Raw genomic sequence first — 19,097 nt, 5'->3', positions numbered from 1 at the left:
ACTTTATCTTTATGTTATTTATCCTGTACATGCTATAGTGTTTATGTGTCTCAGAATGCATGGATATGTCTCAGTCTGTATGTGAGTCTCAGAATGTGTTTATATGTCTCAGAATGCATGCAGGAGACTAAGTGTCTCATACAGTACACGTGTCTCAAAATAGATGTAAGATTCTGTGAATGTATATATACATTTCTTACGTTGTATTTAAGTGCCTGAAACTTCAAAGGGGTGTCTCAGTATGTACGTAGGTGTCTCAGTATGTACGTAGGGGTGTCCAATTTCATGTAGGCGTGTTACACTTTACGTAGGTATCTCAAAATATACCTGGTTGTCTCAAATTTCGCTGGGTATCTCAACTATGTGTAGGTGTCTCAAACTGCACGTAGGTATCTCAAAATGTACCTGGTTGTCTCAAATTTCGCTGGGTATCTCAACTATGTGTAGGTGTCTCAAACTGCACGTAGGTATCTCAAAATGTACCTGGTTGTCTCAAATTTCGCTGGGTATCTCAACTATGTGTAGGTGTCTCAAACTGCACATAGGTGTTTCAAGATGTATGTAGGTATCTCAGAATTCATGTGTCTCAAACTGTTATGCAGTTGTCTCAGACTGTACTTAACATGTCTCCGTCTGCATGTCGGCGTGTGATTCTCTGTGTAAGAGTTGAGCTAAAATCTGAGAGTCGTCGCAGGTTATTCTAGGGTGGTATCGTGAAGTGGCACTGGGGGAGTCATGCCCGTCCTGCCTGTGGTAAATTATCCCGTGGACAAAGAGACTGACGAACACACATATACACGCGCCTGCGTGCGCAAGCTGTCACACCCACTGACACAAAGAAGCACACACACTAACACATAACGAAAACTCGTGGGCTGATACAAATACAGCAAAACGTCACATAGTCCGGGTAATCGGTTCCGCCAATATCCCGGACTGTTTGAAACCGGACTAATCGAGGAACTAAATACATACAAAAAATGATAATCGGTTCCAAAAAAAATTATCCGTTTTTCAATAAATAAAATGTGATTAATAAATTCAATTGTGTTTATTAGAAATCATTTTAAAAAATAATATTTTTCGCAATTCATTTTTTATTCTCTAAAAATTGCAATATTGAAGTCTGCACATTTTTATTCTTTGGCCTTTTCTCTTCATACATTTTTTTGTAGCAACGAATTGCATTGTTTATCGTTCGGCGAATTGTAAGGCTACGTTCAATAGTGGGATCAATTTCCATAATATGCTCTGACAAGGTTTCAACCATTCCAATAATTTTTGATAGTTGTTCAGCTGTTAATTCTCGTGCAGGCACTTCAACACAGTCGTCATTGTCTAAGTTGTCCTCCCGTTCTTCATCTATGTTAATAAGTGTTTCATTATCTAGTTAATTAGTGTTCGCTTTGATGCACTCAATTACGTTGACGGAATCTAACTCATTGAAGCCAAGTTGCTTCTCCAATTTCCACTATGTTATTAGTTACTTCAGCAAAATGAGTTTGAAAACCAATGAAATCATTTGCACAATGTGGTATGATATGTTTCCATACTGCCCTCATATTGCTTGCCGTTAATTCATGCCATGCTTGGCCTATATTTTCGATAACGTTTCTGATGTTGTAGCTCTTCCAAAATTCCGTTAAAGTAGTGCTCTCCCCACCTCCTCCAGCGATAGCTGTCAGAGCTCAAGAACGAAAGACGCGAGCATAGGTACATACATATACAACAGGGAACCCCAGAAAAAATTGAAATATGTATCGTATCGTATAACTTTAAAACTACATAAACATAAACGGCACAAAGAGAGACTTGACTGTATAAAGGGAAAAGAAAATCGATCATTTATGTATTAAAAATAATTTTGTGTACTAATTTTTTAGAATTCATTTCTATTCTGCTCAATTAAAATGTAGTTTGTTTTGAAATTTTCAAACCGGACTATAGTGAATCCGGACTGATCGAAGCCGGACTATGTAAGGTATTGCTGTACTGACACACACATACACGTAGGCACTTACAGACACTCACAGGCACACAGCTAAGGCTGTGTGGAGCAACAGAAAACGATGTGTTGTATAGATCTGGGGGGGAGGGGATTCCAAAATCTGAGCTCTGTGGCATATCACGTGCTATGTGCCGTAGATATCAGTGTGCCTTGGGCAACAGATGTTGTGGGCACGGACAGAAAGACATGACGAAGCTAATCAGTGGTTTTCGCAACTTTTGAGAGTATGCCTTAGTACGCATTTGCATCTTCGTGTAAAATGTCTGTTATTTTTGTCCGATTTAAATTTAAATTGAATTATAGTGACGTATTTTACTAACTCTCTCCAATATTAAATTTCACGAAAATCGATCCAATAGGAACCGAGTTGTTTCATGCGTACAGATGGACGGGTAGACAGACAGACATATTTCGATGATAATGGACGATTTTCGCGCCCTGTTTTGCCTTCTGGAGTATTCTAGCTACCTACATACCACTCGGCGCTACAGCCCTGGATGAGCCATGGCCTCCTGTACAACCAGTCTCCACTGCTCTATTCCTCACCTTCTCTATCCATCCTTTCACCTTCATTTTCTTCAGCTCATTCTCAACATCGTCTGGCCATCTCATCCTGGGTCTTCCTTTTCTTCTTTTGGAATATAGTCTTCCTTTTAACATTCTCTTTGGCATTGCATTCTCTTCCATTCTTTCGACATGCCCCAATCATCCTATTCTCTGTGACTTGATAAATCTTACTGTATCTTCTGCTTTCAGTAATGTGTTTATCTCTTCACACTATCTTATCCTCCATATATCATTTTCCATCACTGGTCCGTATATTTTGCGTATTGTTTTTCTCTCGAACCTTCTCAGTTACTTTTCTGTTACTGTTAAGGTCCATGTTTCTGCCCCGTACGTAGCAACAGGCCTTATTACTGTTTTGTGTGCTCGTAGCTTACCTCTGGCAGGACTCTGCCAATAACCAAAGACGACTGATTGGCTTAAATCTCACGACGTAATCAACAGTGACGAACGTAGTAACTGTCACCTTACAAATTGTCTGATATTTAATGCGGCCATGATACTCGCCACTGTTTCTGCTGTAGGCCAGGTCTGAAACCGAGCCTTCAAGATCAGACAGGACCACATGGGGGTTGGCAGGCCCTAATAATGTGCAACAGTTTTATACGTAATCAACTCTTACATCAGTGTCAAGACGTTTAGCACAGTCAATAATTTCCGGCTGTTTGTTTGCGTGATGCAACAAATGAAGCATCTTGCAGCTCTGTTGTCCAGCACTTGAATGCACGAAACACGCATGGATATGCGTGACTTGAAGAAGAGGTTCTGTCGAAGGGGTGCCAGGATGGGCACACCAGGTCAGGTACAGGTCGTCCAAAATGTTGTTTCTCTTCTTTGTCTAAATTCCACAAGATAGGGTAAACTCAGCTAACTTCGCAGTAACAAGGATAAATGAGCTAAGCACGCAAGTTATTTTTAACTTTTCAACTAATATCGTGGCGCTGTTTCAAAGAATGGAGCTTCATTAAAATAATTACTGAATCAGCGAGAGAGTTAATTAAGATACATGGTCTATATATGAGGCGTAACAGTTGTTATGTACTGCAGGTAATTCTGCAGTATTGTTAGGGCAATTCCGCAGTAGGTTGATTTATTATATAGTTATATACAATTTTCGGCCATCCATACAGATTTTGAGATAACGGCTTGAGGGTTATTCTACACTCATTAGCCGGATTCCACAGCACAATTAAAAGACAAAATAGAGTAAAATGTTGAAGATTTATTTTCTCTCTCTTCCACTTTGTTTTTTTTTTTTTGGGCAGAGTGAAAACACACAATTGCCTCATGTTCGCTGCACTCAATACTAAACCAATGGGCTACATATCAGTTTTGTAACTAAACCAATGTACTTCACCTCAGTTGTGAAATTACAGTAACACACTGACCTTAGTTGTGCAACTGGAACAATGCACAGCACCTCAAATGTGTAACTAAACCAAAGCACTCCAACTCAATTGTGTAATTAACCAATACTCTGGATCCCAGTTAACTAAACCAGTAAACAGCATTTTACTTATGTATCTAGTAATGTTTAAGGCAGTTGGTTGAGGCACTATGTTATAAGCCGGAAGGTTCGATTTGCGATGAGGTCATTGGATTTTTTCAATTGACCTAATCCTTCCAACCGCACTATGTCACTGGGGTTGACTCAGATTCTATCAGAAATGAGTACCAGGAATCTTCCTGGGAGTAAAGGACGGCCGGCGCGTAAGACTGACAACCTCACCGCCATCTCTAAGCCGATTGTCTAGAAAATGTGGGAACCTCGACGTGTTATAACCTATGTGCCTCGACGTCCTGTTACAGGGGTAGCTTCCCCTTTTATGTAACACTGTTTGTTTCATCTTCTGAGGCTTGTTTAAAATTTCAATTTCAGCATTTCGAAATTAACACATAGCTGAAAAAAAAATAGTAACCATGCCTTGAGAGTGTTGGGGTGTGGAAACTTATGTCCACCTGTCATCTAAACTTTTTTAAAGTCATTTTTAGGACAGATATTTGCCCTAGCATAATGGCGGCCTGCTGAAGACAAATGGACTGTACACTGAAAATAATTTGATACTTATATTTCGACTGTTTGCAAGTAACACTTTAATTATTTTGGAACCTTCAAAAGCAGCATCTGACCTTGAAAGTTAAAAAAGTATTGCTTCAAAGCCCAGGCTCATTAGTGACATGTATGGACTTGGGAATATACCAAAAAGGGAGTCAGAAGCGCTTACTGGAAGAAGAGTGTCTAATGTTCGTGAGTGATGCCATCTAGCACAATATATTAGAGTTCAAATAGTAGAGTCTATTGAAAGTACAGGAAGATATAAAGTAGGCTAATGACATTATAAGTTTCTTCAGCCTGCAACTGTAATTCAAATCCGCCGAGACTTGCAGTAGCTATGCAACCCTACAACATGAAGAAAATAAACATCTGGAAGCAAATAATAGCCTCAAGGAAAATAACTCCTTATTACTCGATTCACTTATTTGGAAGAACTTTCACTGAATACCTGCAGACACCAGAAGAAGAAAAACAGGAACAGAGCGTAAGTTCCCACAGCACAAGAAACTGGTCCCGTGAGAAGAATATCTTCCTTTGTTTCTATAGTCTGAATTTCCAGCTCTTGTTAACAGGATGATGTAAGTAAGTACTTTGATCGATGTTTCCCAGCAGTAGCTGAAACGTGAATTTCAACTGTAGGATATGGTTTTCAGGGTTGTGACGCCGTGTAGGTTAGTTTCGTTGTCAAAAAAAAAATATATATATATAATGTTATAAGAAAAGTATTGTGGCGTGTTTAAGGCCGTCACCACTTTCTGTTACCAAATTGTCACGTATAGGATGTAGCGCGAAAAAAAAATTGTGGATTCTTAGTTTTGGTCGTTAGGTCTGTTGGAGGTTACTGACACATTCACACTCGGTTTCAATAATTCACACAATCAGCTGTTTCTGGATACTGAATTCCTCACTGTTGTCTGCGTCTTGCACCTCTGGTCTTCTGGACTCTCCTTTCACTTCAGTTCTGATATTCAGTTCTGAACTGACGGCCTCTCAACTGCTCTCCCTTTATTCCTGCCAGGCGGATAGGATAGGAATCACCTCCTTGAAGATTTCCCTTTGTCATGGCCATGGTAACAGTCTGTTTAGAATGTCGTTACCGTGGATATGTCTCCAATAGCTCCATCAAAACCCAGTGTAACGGTGTATTTCGCGTTACTATGGGAACGCGCCCCGCGAAACTCCGCCCAGCAGATGCGCAGTTTGTGGCTTTCAGGCCATTCGTCACAGTATGCGCTGTCGCGTGACGTGTTTGTCACCCAGGCAACGATTCAGGACCGTGATAACAGGGCCGTTTTCTAGCAATGGACGCCTTCTCTGACTCAGATATTCCGGCTTTTAGGCTGCAGTCCACAGTATTTTAGTTAGTGGGGCGATGGTTGTGGAGGGGGAACACTGACGGACCGATATATTTTTTGTTAATTTCAGAAAGGAAGAAGCTAGTCCTTATGGAGAAGGACAAAGAAGAACGTACGAAGATCTTGACGAGGCACCGCTCCGAGTGCCATCGGTACTGATTTGCAGTGATATGCATTTCACACTCTCAGCTGGCCACACGTGAACTGTCATCACAATTCGAATCGTGAAGCTTCAGCCACTCAGAACTGTCCTTCACGCTCACCGATGTGAAGTGAGATTCCAGTCAACTGTACCGTACGGTTTCGTATTTCCACACGCTTCTTTCGGCTCGAATATCAGCCCACTAGAAGAGGAAACTCGCCTGCTACAGCCAATCGTGAGTGGAATGAAAAAGAAACGTAGAATCAGAGAAGTTGTCCCTAATCAAATTAGTCGAGAAGTGATGCGATGATTGAATGATTTTGCTTTCATTTAAGATCGATGTGTGAACTCCATGCACGCATGCGTACATACATACATACATAGGCAGAAACACACATACACATACGTAAGAACACGTATATCCATTATATTTCTTCACCCTAAGACTTTCCGAATACTAGCTCAGTATTAACCATAAATGGGAGTAATCAATTTTAGTTTCTAAATCAAATCACGAAAGAAAATCTGGCGGTTCTGAAAACTTCAATGAAGTCTTTACCCACCGTGACCTCCTCTGTGTTCTAGTGGTCAGAGTTCCTGGCTACAGATCCAGAGGTTCCGGGTTCAATTCCCGGCGCTACCATATTTTCTGATAAGTAGTGGGTCTGGAACGGGGTCCACTCAGCTTCGCGAGGATGACTGGGGAACTACTTCAAGAAAATAACGGCTCCGCTCTAGAAAACTGAGATTAACGACTCAGCTTCGTGAGAATGACTGGGGAACTATTTCAAGGAAATAGCGGCTCCGGTCTAGATAATCGAGATTAACGTTGAGCTCACCTCGCGACAGCCTCTGACCGCTAAATTTGGCACTAACTTCGCCGACAAGCCACGGTCGCTCGATCGGTATAGTTCGCTTGCGGACTACAGGCCACGGAGTTTGTTTCTGTTTTGTCTTTACCTACCGAAAGCCAGAAAACCGAAAGGATATTAACTGACGAATTTTACTGCAATTTCCCCACTTAAAAGTAGCTACGTAAAAATCACGGATAATTATGTTTTTATGCCATCTTGGATCATATAGAATACATGCTACAATTTCTAGGTATAGTCATGATCTGGGAATAAAACAAGCAGTGCAGTGCAGTGCAGTGCAGTAAAATCGTTAACAGAACCCAGAAGCCATACTAAGCTGTTTCGAATTCCCCATAAGAACAGATTAATGGCGAAACTCTATGCTCAGCGGTCATTCACTTACAAACGTAACAACAAAATCAGTTGCATGAAAACTAAAATAAGCTCCACAGTGATACAGTGACGAAAAACTTAGCGAAGAACTTCTGCGAGAAGTAAATCGGATAAAGCTCGTGACATTTCAGAAAATGGCTGCTCTGTCAACGTGAGCCACTCTTCACAGAGGCAGGGTCATTAAACACAGCACTCACTGCGCGCTGCTGCCATCTGTTTATTGCCTGCTTCATTCTCCTTTCCTTCTTGGCCGAAATTTTTACCCTGAAGATGGAGGCGATATATTCCTTTCAATTTCGCCAGAATACACGGCGTTACATGCCAAAAAATATAATTATTTATTAAAAATTCCATCTTCCGGGAAGTGGCGCCGTGTAGTTTTTGTGTGAACCGACGTTTCGGAAGAACGTATCACCTCCATCTTCAGGGTAGAAAAATCCACGAGAGAGGAACCAGCTTGAGCAGGTGGCTGCCGACTTGTTTTATTTTACATTCTATAAAAATATTATCTTGACAAAAGTAACTTATTTTTTAAATTCTATTGCTATACTTCAGTACCCTAAATTAAATGGCGCTGCCGTCGCACCCACCTCACAATTTCGCGTTGTCCCTATGCTATTTCTGATTTAAAGTATTTCCCTCCGTAAATTTCCACGTGCGCCCCTGTCATGGCGTGATAGATGTCTAGCCGGAAAGTGATTTCAGTCAATACACTTCTCAGTATTTCTGACGTGGCCGGTTCAACAATTGAGTTCTTTCGATGTTCTTATTCTTTGAAGATGGACAACTGCTAAGAACCTCAAACATGGCACTATAACAAAATCCAAGTCTTCAGCAGCTCTCTAACAAACTGACTGACTGACCGACTAACTCAGTCACTCACCAACTAAATCAAATCAACTCAATTGACTCAAATATGACTAAACTTACTCCTCACTAACTCTCCTGCTTATAATATCTCGTTAGGGACCCATAACATCTCGGCACGGACCGCACAGAAAACACCCTTCCTCTGTTTGTGTTTACGGGCCCTTTTCTAGTACCGGCCGTTGTCTAGTTGTTTGCGGCCGTTGCCTAGCAACGGTTCTACATGCCACAACATATTTTCTACGAAATAGTTCACGATCAGATTTCTGTTACTGCTTCTGTATTCAGAATGCCCCATAGACTAGGTAACTCTTACTACGCGATTGTACTTTGAGTTGCATAAACATCCTGATTGATATTAACGAGCACCAACCGGAATCAGTTTTGGTATTCAAGTTAATTCACTGTTTTCAAAACTCAGATTTGGTTACAAATCACAGTCTTTTTTTGTAAATTCATACACCCTACAAAAATGAAGAGGTATAGTACTTGTTACGCTAGCTGTGAATTGCAGGAAATATGTGAACTTTGTTTATCGTACATGAGTGGATCAGAATACAAGCATTTGCTTCAGATCCTGTATTTGAACGACGGATCCGCTTACGTAAGGATCATTTCATTCTATTACTTCCTTTAAGGAACAGAAAAAAGACTGGGTTCTTTTCCTGGATCCCCAGATTCTAAGGAAAGTGTTTGGAACTACACGTATATGGGAGAAAGTTGTAAGGTAATTGAGAAAATTACATAATTTTTAATTCTCGGGGAATATTATTAGGATGGTTCAACGAAAGAGCATGAGATGGACAAGGCATTTAGTGCACGTTAGACCAGAGAAATGCATATAGAGCATTGGGCGGATACCTGAATTCGATAGGAGATATTTAGGGATACATCGGAGGGTAATTTCCCAGCGTGGGGGGTGGTTTAGAATATCTCCACCGTAGCCTTGCGAGTTGTAGTAAGAGGTGAAAAGGGAACCCGGTGCCTGGGGGTATAACTGGGTCACCCTGTCACTGGGGGACATAAATACAGAGACCTGGACCTCCAGGTTGGGAGTTGGACGCAAGGCTGACGACCTTGCTCTGTAAAGAAATTACTGTTGCGAAATCCAGTTCTTTTAAGGAAGACTATTGCTCAGAAAGGGCTGTTTTACCAATGATGGTGATGATGATGATTATGATGATGGGAGGCTAATACTAAAATGAATCTTAAAGTTATATATTTTGTCCTGGATTAATTTGGTTCTGGAGAGGGGCTGCCCCGTCCTGTAGCTGATATATAATTCAAACATGTATTTGGTTCATCATAAAACATTTTCATTAATCAGACCATAAATATTTAAAGAAATTTTCCTTTATCAGTTTTAGTTAATGCCTGGCATCCAGTGTTACATACAGTTACAAGCTGCGAAAGTTTTTCCTGTATTTTGGACTAGGTCTTTATGCAAATATGACGAAAGTTTGGGAGAAAATGCCTGATGAAATACGCATTAAAAATTATTTCATGAATATTTATTTTATATATATCAACTAACACAAAACATGCTTTATAGGATATACCACTTGAACTTTCCATTGGAAACGTTAATATTTACTTATTTGTATATAATGAAAACCTCTTATACATATAATTTATAGTTCGCGTCAATATCATGTACGGAAGTAAGTTTAGTTTATATTTTTGGTAAAAATTAGTAATGGAATTTCATATGATAAATTAGATTACAATGGTACAAAGACATACACATATGTAATCTGGTTTGCATAAGTCGAACTTATATTTACGTAAATATAGACATTTTGCACGTATAAACATAAGTTGGTAACAGTAATATGACACACAAATTTACAACACTGACCCTGAATGACTTATATATTTGTTTCCCTCAGCCAGAACTGTAGTTCATTCATTCCCATATCTGATTAAATACAATCTTACTCCTAGATTGAAAACAGATGCTAGCTTGGAGTCTGCTTCATACGGAATTATTCTTCTTAACCACAATCCACTACAAACTGGTTAAACTGTTCCACCTACCAGGCTCGTCTTGAACTCACTCGTAGTTTAAATGAAAATTGTTGTAAAGCTGTTTAATGAAACAAATAAGTAGATCTGTTTTATGTATTTGCATATAGTAGAATACAAAATACTAGGACTATCCTTGTATACATTAATACACATAATTTAGGCAGTGTGTAAGTGTTCATATGCATGTGAGCCAGGATAACTCAGCAAATAAAATGACTGCCCGAGAGGTGGACGGACGGCTTGTGGGTCCACCCAGCCTCCCATCCAGTGAACAGAACTACTTGACTTTCTCCTAAAGTATTAAAACGGCCGGAACGTTAAGGTTGCCATTTACCTCCATTTAGAGTTGATGTTTTGAATGATAAGAATTTTGTGTGCATAGGCCATATGTCTTCATGACGCAGTCTTTAGGCCCAGGGACAAGTTCATTTTTACGTGTATTATGTAATACATACACCGTGTATATGTTAAGTTGAAGGGCATGAAGGCACACGCACATACGGTCAGTGCTTTTGAAATAAAGGTAATTAATTTTTTGCTCAGTTATATGAGAAGGGTGCATTGCCGAATCAAAGGGAACTACATGTTACATATTTGTTTTCGTAGTATATGTTATTTTGTGAAATGCGCAAGCAATAATGTAGGAAGAGAACGCTGTCAAAATTTGAATATAAATGTCTTGTAGTGCCTGGTATTTCCTACAAAGAACTACGTTGGATCCGTCGAGATACAGACACGTCTGTAGCCTGACCACCACGATCACTGAAACTCAAATCCGCTTATCGTATCGTGTGACATAAATTTCAGTGCTGTCTGCACTTCTATGCAGGATGTGTTAGCAAGTGTGGTGTGCTCATGTTGTGTCCAGGACACCATTCTACTTCGTGCTGATGCTTGTACCTCGCTCAAGGTTTTATTTCCGAAATATCAGTGTGATTAGTGCCACATAGGAAAATGACAGACACAATAAGAGATGATTGGTTCCTTGACGAAGCATTTCCTTACCTACGCTATGACTTATACCATAGCAATCTGTGGAACATTCTGTATGTATACAAACATGAATGACTATGTTTCTTACTAAGTTGTTTCGTATGTTTAAGTACACAAATGACAGGCCTTGGAAATATGGCCATCGGATGCATTGAGTGTCATTATTTTGCTAATTAGCGACCTGAAATTCAAGGTGCTAAATTTTTATCACCGGATAATTAGTAATTCTCATTTTTACATTTACATTAATAGCTCTATATTGATAATACTTTCGTGGATTTTTTGTTTTACTTGTCTTTACACTAGGCCCAATAACCATATATTACCTATAACTGTCCATCTGTTTCTCTTCATGTCAGACATAGACTGGCAAGATGAACAGAAGCAAAAGTGGTTTAAGTGCTTAGAGATAACCAAGTAGGTTACAATACTTCTGAATAAATTAATACAGTTTAAGTTATGATGTTGTATTCAAATTTAGTGGCCAGCTAACTTCACAAATAACTGAACGACAATAAATAAGTTCTAAAAATTTATGCTACAGATCAGTAACATAATAAATACTTTTTAAAACTTCAGAGTCACGAATGAGTCGTTTAGTTTGTCACGAGATTTGAAGTCCTGATACATGAGATACCATTCAGAGTTATGGGCATTACAAGGGATCTTCCACCACAGATGTTTTGCAAAAAGCGCTGGCTGACTTGGAATAGACCAGAAGCCCGCAAGGCTTAAGGTGCGACACTTTATATAACCCATCTGAAGCGTAGTTAGACAAGGTTTGAAGCCACACCAGTTCAAGTGGAGTGAAGTCTGTTGTTGGCGCGGGCCTGGAGCTGACTGCAACCGGCCATCAGTGGCAGCATGGAGTACAGATTACTCTCAGCGTCCTTCTTCTGTACCATGATGCGGGTCGACGACGAGCTAGAACATCCTGTATCTGCCGAACACAATACAGACGGGCGTAACCCTCAACTCAGACTTCGGGTGCTCACAAGGAGGACGAGATTGAAACCTGGTAACTTGCGCCAGTTTCATCATCGGAATTAGTATACATTCGAGCAAGGCAATAGAACTCCGATCTGGTGGACAGAATAGAAAGGACCTCATACAGTCTGGCTACTGATAAACAAACCAAACAACGTGGTCTGTAGCCGATCGAGCGACCGCCGTTTGTCGGCGAAGTTAATGCCAACTTTAGCGGATAGATGGTGTCGCGTTGTCAGCGCAAAGGATCCCCACGGTCGTTAATCTCGGTTTTCTAGACCGGAGCCACTATTTCCTTGAAAGAGCTCCTCAGTTATCCTCACGAGGCTGAGTAGACCCCGTTCCAGACCAACTACTTCTCAGAAAATTTGGTAGCGCCGGGAATCGAACCCGGGTCATCTGTATCTGTAGCCAGGAACTAACACCACTAGACCATAGAAGCGGTCCTGAGATACCGGCAGAGTCGTAGAATAACACCACAGAAAAGAGAGAAAATAATGCACGAAGTGACGGAAGATAATGACGTTGACAATATATTGAATATTTCCAAATCTGTATGTCTGAAACGGTGCAGCGACGGGCTATGGCACGGTGACAAAGGAATTAGAAATCGATTTCCCGTAAGAACGATATTTACTCGTAACTCTTCTTCACAGCGTCTATCCCGGCTTTGGGGCCCAAACAGCCTCCTGACTAAACCCCCGGGAGCGGCAGGCTCGCGAAACCGACCACTCATATGCTATCAAGGTTAAAAGTGGTGGAGCTAAACCTCTGCTCCCTTATACATCTTAACTGCGTGGTGTTTAATCAGTTAGGCACAGGGACACCTCCCATTTTTTATTTCTACAAATTTGAATTGTCCATGAATTCATAATTTTTTTGCAAGATGATGTGTTCAGGAAGGAAATTGTGTATTTCAACGACAAATATAGATTTACATATATCATTCAATTCAATAAAAAATTTTAAAAGATTGCTTTGCCTTTAATTGAAACATTCTTAAAATTTCAGGGTAACAGAACCTGAATGTCAATAATATGGACAGGACTTTTAAAATTAAATTTAACTCCATAACTCCAATAACGCAAAACAGAAAAATTCAGCTTCACAAGATCCATAAATTCGGTTTCCAGCCAAGAGAAGAAATGCGTGACCTTAAAAGAATATGCATGTCTCTGTCTGATCTTGGAGAATATCTTAATAACCAGTATCAGAACAAATTCCGAAGACACAAATTCTTTAAACGCGTTCAGGTGGATAACGCGAGTATAACCCCCCGAAACTCCTGTGAATTTCTACCAGACAGTATGGCGTCATATTTCAGAAGGTAGCAATCTTCATAGTCGAGGTTGCGAGAACATAAAATCCAAAGATTTTATCCACTCTGCTGGCATATTATCAACACTCAAGACGTTTCTGCCCACGCTGTATTTTATTATTATTGGAGGGGGTGGGTTTCCCCATGCACCGCGACCAGTGGTCTATTGTACGTCCCCCTGTGATATTCTACCAGTCTCTATATCCTACCGATACTGGTGCGTGCCATCAGTCCCGACTCAGCCAGCGAGTTCGGCCTCTACTGGCTCAGCGGTATCTAGATGCTTCCCCCATCTACCAGAGGCGTTAGAGACTACTGTTGGGTGGGAAATGTCCTTAATAATTTGGCTCAGAGGCCTCCTTTGGAGATATGAGGTTCTTTTGCGTGCCGTAAAGCTACGACACGGGACCCAAGGCTTAAAGTCCCTCCCGGAGGACTTGTTCCTTGAATTTTTCCGCCCTTAAATATTCCACGACATCCGCCGGGTTTGAACCCGCGTACCTTGAGTCATGAGGTGGGAACGTTACCCCTAGACTATGGAGGCCGCTACGCTGTATATATATAAATATATATATACAGGTACTATATATATATGAATCGCCTTTAAATAAAAGGGATACGTCATAGGTAAATATATATTTAAAGTAATATCGGTGGATTCTACAATAAAGATTTGAAGCTTTGTATTTCGATCTGCTGATTAACGAGGTGATTCAAATTTCACCCAGGCCTTGAAGCAGTGAGTTTCAGAACGATATTTTGTCGTTATATCTTAATAAGAAAGTCAGATATAACGCTCACTATATTGTTCATTTGTGGAGTATTACAAAGGCTCAAGATGAAAGACGTAAATACTAACATAGGCCCTTATAAACCGTTATTCTCTGCTGTAGAGAATGCAAGCCTATAACCGGGGCGGGGAAAGGGGAAACACAATCGTTTAATATTGCATCGTTTTCAGATATACGCTCACCTCAGATATGTTTCGGTCCCATATTCTAAATCTTTGCCGTGTTTACTCGCTTGAAGCTGAAACGAAGTTGTTTCTTAGACAAGGTTTGTCAAAGTCCCTAGACTAAAGATGGCGAGTCATCAGAACCTAATGCCACAAGTCTGCATACGTTGTGCCTAATCAAGCCTGAATCCACGCGCAATTTAATGAATCATAGATTTTATGTATTTTTTTTTGGATCAGATACAATTTTCATATTATGTATTGTTTCCATTTCCGTCTAGTTTCGAGTATAGGAATATGTGGTATGTTGTCTCCACTTCCCCATACGTCTTCAGGAAAAGGAACAGGAGCAATTTTAATATTGACTTGTCCGAATACTGAAGAATATAATTACCCACATACAGGCTATCATCGACTTTTTAAATCCAGGTTTTATATTTCATAAAATGAGATTTACGAAGTCGTTTCAAAAGAAATGAGTACCTCAAGGCGGTGAGTATTAAGATTACAGCCTATTGGGATGTGTAACTTCTTGCAGTTTGGTAGATAGCCACAAACGTTTCGGAGCATCTGCTGTCACCATATTCAGACCCTGAAGATGGTGACAGCAATTATTCCGAAACGTCTGTACCCATTTACTAAATCACGTCACGTCACGTTACGTATCCTAGAAGGCCACAGTATTGAAGGCAATGTGCAGCTTTTATCGTCTGTAAAGCAGCCACAGGAACGAAGAAACGTGTCAAAGTGTGCAGCAAACATATCATGAAGTCCAGGAGAGGGTACTCGAGCACCAGGGACGCTTGGCGGCACAACTCTGATGCAGATTCATTTCAGTCCTAAACAGTGTCTAATGATATCGAACTGCCGTAACCTGCAGTGGACTGTAGGCGAGTCACCAGTCCTTTCTGTGATTCTCGAGGCCAGCCGAACTTGAAGAGCTGTCCGCGGTATTTAGGCGTCGTGAAAGTGTAGAGTAGAGGGTTGACTGCCGAGTTGACGGGCAAAATGAACACCACTACCCATGCGTACAAATCAGCTGGAAAAGGAAAATATTTCTTCAGGAATTTTAAAAATAGACTGAGAAGACTTAGCGTGAGTGATTTGTAGTATGGAAATCAGCAATGCTGTCACAGTTATTTGTAGTTACGACAGATAAGCGGACAATAAAACCAATCCAAACACCGCCTGTAGTCACTAATATACGCGACAATATTAGTAACGACAGTATTTAAGATTTGTGCAGCACCATTTGAAAGTAGACTTACTGCATTCTGGATGATCCAGACGCCTGCGCACTCACCTGGGATGTGGACCCTGCTCAGGGCGATCAGTTTCAGTACGATGATGGGGGCCCAGCAGCCGGCGTCCGTCAAAACGATGAAGAAGAACCTAATGACAAACTCGAAGTCCCCGACGGAAGAGAGAGGAGTGGCATGGCGCGTCTTCCAGATGCTGACAAACATCCACGTGTACAGAACTGCTATGAGCACCAGTCTGTTGCGGGAAGATAAGATATTTGGAAAGGAATACCGTACCATTATATTCTTTGGGCGTTGCCTGTGTTCTAAATAAAGACGTAGGCTATACACACGTCTGGGTCTGCCTCCTTGTATATGCGGAAGAGGATGGGCTTACTTATCTAATCTGTGAGGACAGTTTGATAAAATTATTCCTTGATCGTGCCAGTTTAAGCTGCGGAGACCTTGGTTTTATCCCAGGGCAGTCCATGTGAGATTTTGTTGGATATATTGACAGTGGAATTGGTTTTCTCCTACCAATTTTCTTTCCATTGTCTCATCTATAATTCGAGTCAGGTGCGATACATCCATTTGCGGGCCGTGGCACCAAGGGACTCCACCTTACTCCACCAAAAAAATAACATAATAATATGACACCATCATTACATGAAGCTAGTCCTAATTGATGAACATAGTTCTACGTAGCGCCAACATATTCCCAAATTATATTTTTGCGTTTCTTTTTTGCTAGATCATTTACTGTATTTTTGATAGTCTTTAATTGTCTGTTGTTGAATTTATAGTATGTATAGTCTATATACTATGAGCGTACATTGTTTTTATAAACTTTGACCTAATTCCTTACGGGAACAATGTCTACAAGAGCAACATTTCACAGTAATATTCGTCAGGCCTCCAAAGCTCTTCTCCTCGCTAGTGTGCTATGAAGGTATGTTGCTTACCCAGAAAAGTTGACTCCCAGGAATATGAAAGCCGAATACTGCCAGCCCATGAAGAATGGGTCGTCAATATGCAGTGGGAAACACATGCCATTCGTGCCGTAGAACCGCGTAGTGTTCTTCCAGTACAGTACTGAAACAATTCGTAGCGTTAAAGCAACATCACTGAAACCGTTGACAGCGTTATATCAACAGCATCCAAACAGTTTGCAGCGTCAAATATACAGCGTCTCTCTATACTAGCTAGACAATTGCTCGGTTACAACGTTACTGAAGCAACGAACAGACATGCCACAATTGAACTGTTGGAGGCGTCGTTTTCTATGCGGTCCATGTCGTATCAGAAGAAAGTAGGCTAATACTTCTTCCCAGAACTTCTTATTTATGTATTGGTAGTGATGAAGGTACTCATTTCTGTTAGAGGCTGAGTCGACCCCCGGGCCATAGTGCGGCTGGAAGGATTAGGTAAATTTAAAAAATCCACCGGAATCTTCCTTGGGGATAAATGGCGGCCGGCGCGTAGGTCCAACAACTTTACCGCCATCTGTGAGCCGCAAGTATAAAGATAATGTGGGAGCCTCAACATCTCACAACCCTATGGGCCTCCATGGTCTGTTACAGGGATAGCTTTACCTTTACCTAATAATGAAGGTAACACTAAACCTTTTGTACACCTCTTGGGCTACCCAGTAATTTGACAAGATGTCTGTCCCCCACCTCAGTACAGTAACCAATAAGCTGGAAGCGGCAAAGGCTGTTACCTGGTATTGAAGCAAGGCAGAACCCCACCGTCCAGATGATTGTCAGACTGAGACTTGTTGTTCTCGTGGACATGCTCTGGTGCCCCCCGAAAGGAACGGCAATCAGCAGAAATCGCTCCATAGACAGGAACACCAGTATCAGAACTGACACCTGTGAGTTGCAAGCCACGGACGAAAAGCTTCAGTCTACAGTAACAAGACCCGACAAGAATGAATGCTGAGGCGTGACGCTGTGCAGTCTAGTAGAAGCTTACGGACATTTCGGAGGAACGCGCTCACTCTACGTCCTCGGTTGAAGAGTAAACCGACCGAAGGGAGACCTTGCGTGGATATAGGAAAGCAGAATCGCATTTCTTTCCTTTTTTTCAACATTAACTTTTCCTTCACCAAGTCTGTTCTTAAACGATGAAACTTAAGGCATTACGTTCCTCCGAAATGTCGACAAATTTATATCAGGCTATACAGGGCCACTTTCCTACGGAAGAGTAATCTTCATATTGAGACCACAAAACCCACAAGACTGAATCATGCACGGGCTATTTAACGATGCTCATTCAGATGAGATCGTATATTGAGATGGGAAGATTCTAAAAAGGAGGCGGTCGTAGCCTATTTCAGTTAAGCAACCCGAACCTGGCTACACGGACTGATAAAAATTACGAAACATCTTAGTACCTATGTTGACATTCAAATCAGATAAGTGTAGAATGTTACCACTCTCAGTGGTGGAGCGCGAATGTTTAAATTATGTTAGTCAAATTCTGAGACAGACGGAGGCCGTGAATATTCTGTAAATTGAGCATATACACTATACAATGTAGCTAAACAAATTTGAGCTTAGAAATATTGTGTTCTTGGACACTGTCCATTGCCATGTTTTTATTTTATCTTAATTGAGTTGCTGATGACAGTGGCCGCGCGGTCTCAAGCATGGACCGCTTTCGCCCGCTAGAACACTGCGATCGTGGGTTCGAATCCCACTCCAGGCATGGATGTCTCTGTACATTTATTCTATGTTTGTGTTATCCTATAGGTACGTAGCGGTCTTGCAACGGGCTGATTCTCCATCCAAGGGGCCCTATCGTCTCTGTATAGGACTAAGAAACTGAAAAAGCGGCCAAGGTCCGCAAGGGCTGTAGAGCCATTGAGAGAGTAAAAATTAATTAAGTTAAAGAAAAAGGGGAGAGGTAATATAAGCTACGAAAAATGGTTAGCGACTTTGAAGTTTGATTTTTTTATTGAATCCGTTTATGGTTCCAAAATTCGAGGCTGAGACTCACTTCTGATGACGTCATTGCGACCATACCGATGAGCGTGCATCCCCAAGATGACATCCACTTGTGAGCCTCCTTGTGATAGTTGCCTCGGAACTGACAGTCCTGGATCCCAATCACCAGTAGATAAAACGCCATTAACAAATCTGAAACTGCGGAAACCAATATTATAAGTATCATCACCATAATCATCACTGGCGAAACAGCCCTGGAACCGTGCAACAGTAGGACGTCCGTTTCTAGGCAACGGAGCGGTAAACATCCCTACGAATTGTTGGAAGACAATGTTTTCTATGGATGGATGGATGGATGAATGGATGGATAGATAGATAGATAGACGCC

General features: G+C 41.1%; 2 protein-coding genes across 3 annotated transcripts in view; one reads left to right on the top strand and one right to left on the bottom strand.

Annotated features, from left to right (window-relative positions):
* LOC111865511 (C2 domain-containing protein 5) overlaps positions 1–19,097 on the top strand; it is a 394,963-nt gene that overhangs the window by 281,653 nt on the left and 94,213 nt on the right. The window contains exon 4 of one of the 2 annotated variants that reach the window (XM_033751917.1): positions 6,054–6,360. The exons of the other annotated variant lie outside the window; for it this stretch is intronic. The gene's annotated coding sequence lies outside the window, so the exon portion shown is untranslated. The remainder of the gene's footprint in view (positions 1–6,053; positions 6,361–19,097) is intronic. 2 annotated transcript variants of the gene reach the window in all.
* The window catches only part of LOC111865582 (relaxin receptor 2), a 45,665-nt gene continuing 36,315 nt past the window's right edge, over positions 9,748–19,097 (bottom strand). The window contains exons 16-21 of the mRNA XM_023853744.2: positions 18,762–18,907; positions 17,482–17,632; positions 16,724–16,853; positions 15,824–16,017; positions 15,395–15,559; positions 9,748–12,200 (exon numbers count right to left, since the gene is read on the bottom strand). Of these exons, the coding sequence (XP_023709512.1) occupies positions 12,058–12,200; positions 15,395–15,559; positions 15,824–16,017; positions 16,724–16,853; positions 17,482–17,632; positions 18,762–18,907 (929 nt within the window). The 3' untranslated portion in view covers positions 9,748–12,057. The remainder of the gene's footprint in view (positions 12,201–15,394; positions 15,560–15,823; positions 16,018–16,723; positions 16,854–17,481; positions 17,633–18,761; positions 18,908–19,097) is intronic.

This window comes from Cryptotermes secundus, unplaced genomic scaffold (assembly GCF_002891405.2).
Source record: "Cryptotermes secundus unplaced genomic scaffold, Csec_1.0 scaffold944, whole genome shotgun sequence".
Lineage (NCBI taxonomy): Eukaryota > Metazoa > Arthropoda > Insecta > Blattodea > Kalotermitidae > Cryptotermes > Cryptotermes secundus.
Note: the sequence above shows the minus strand (reverse complement) of the source record. Positions and strands in the feature narration are given on the sequence as shown.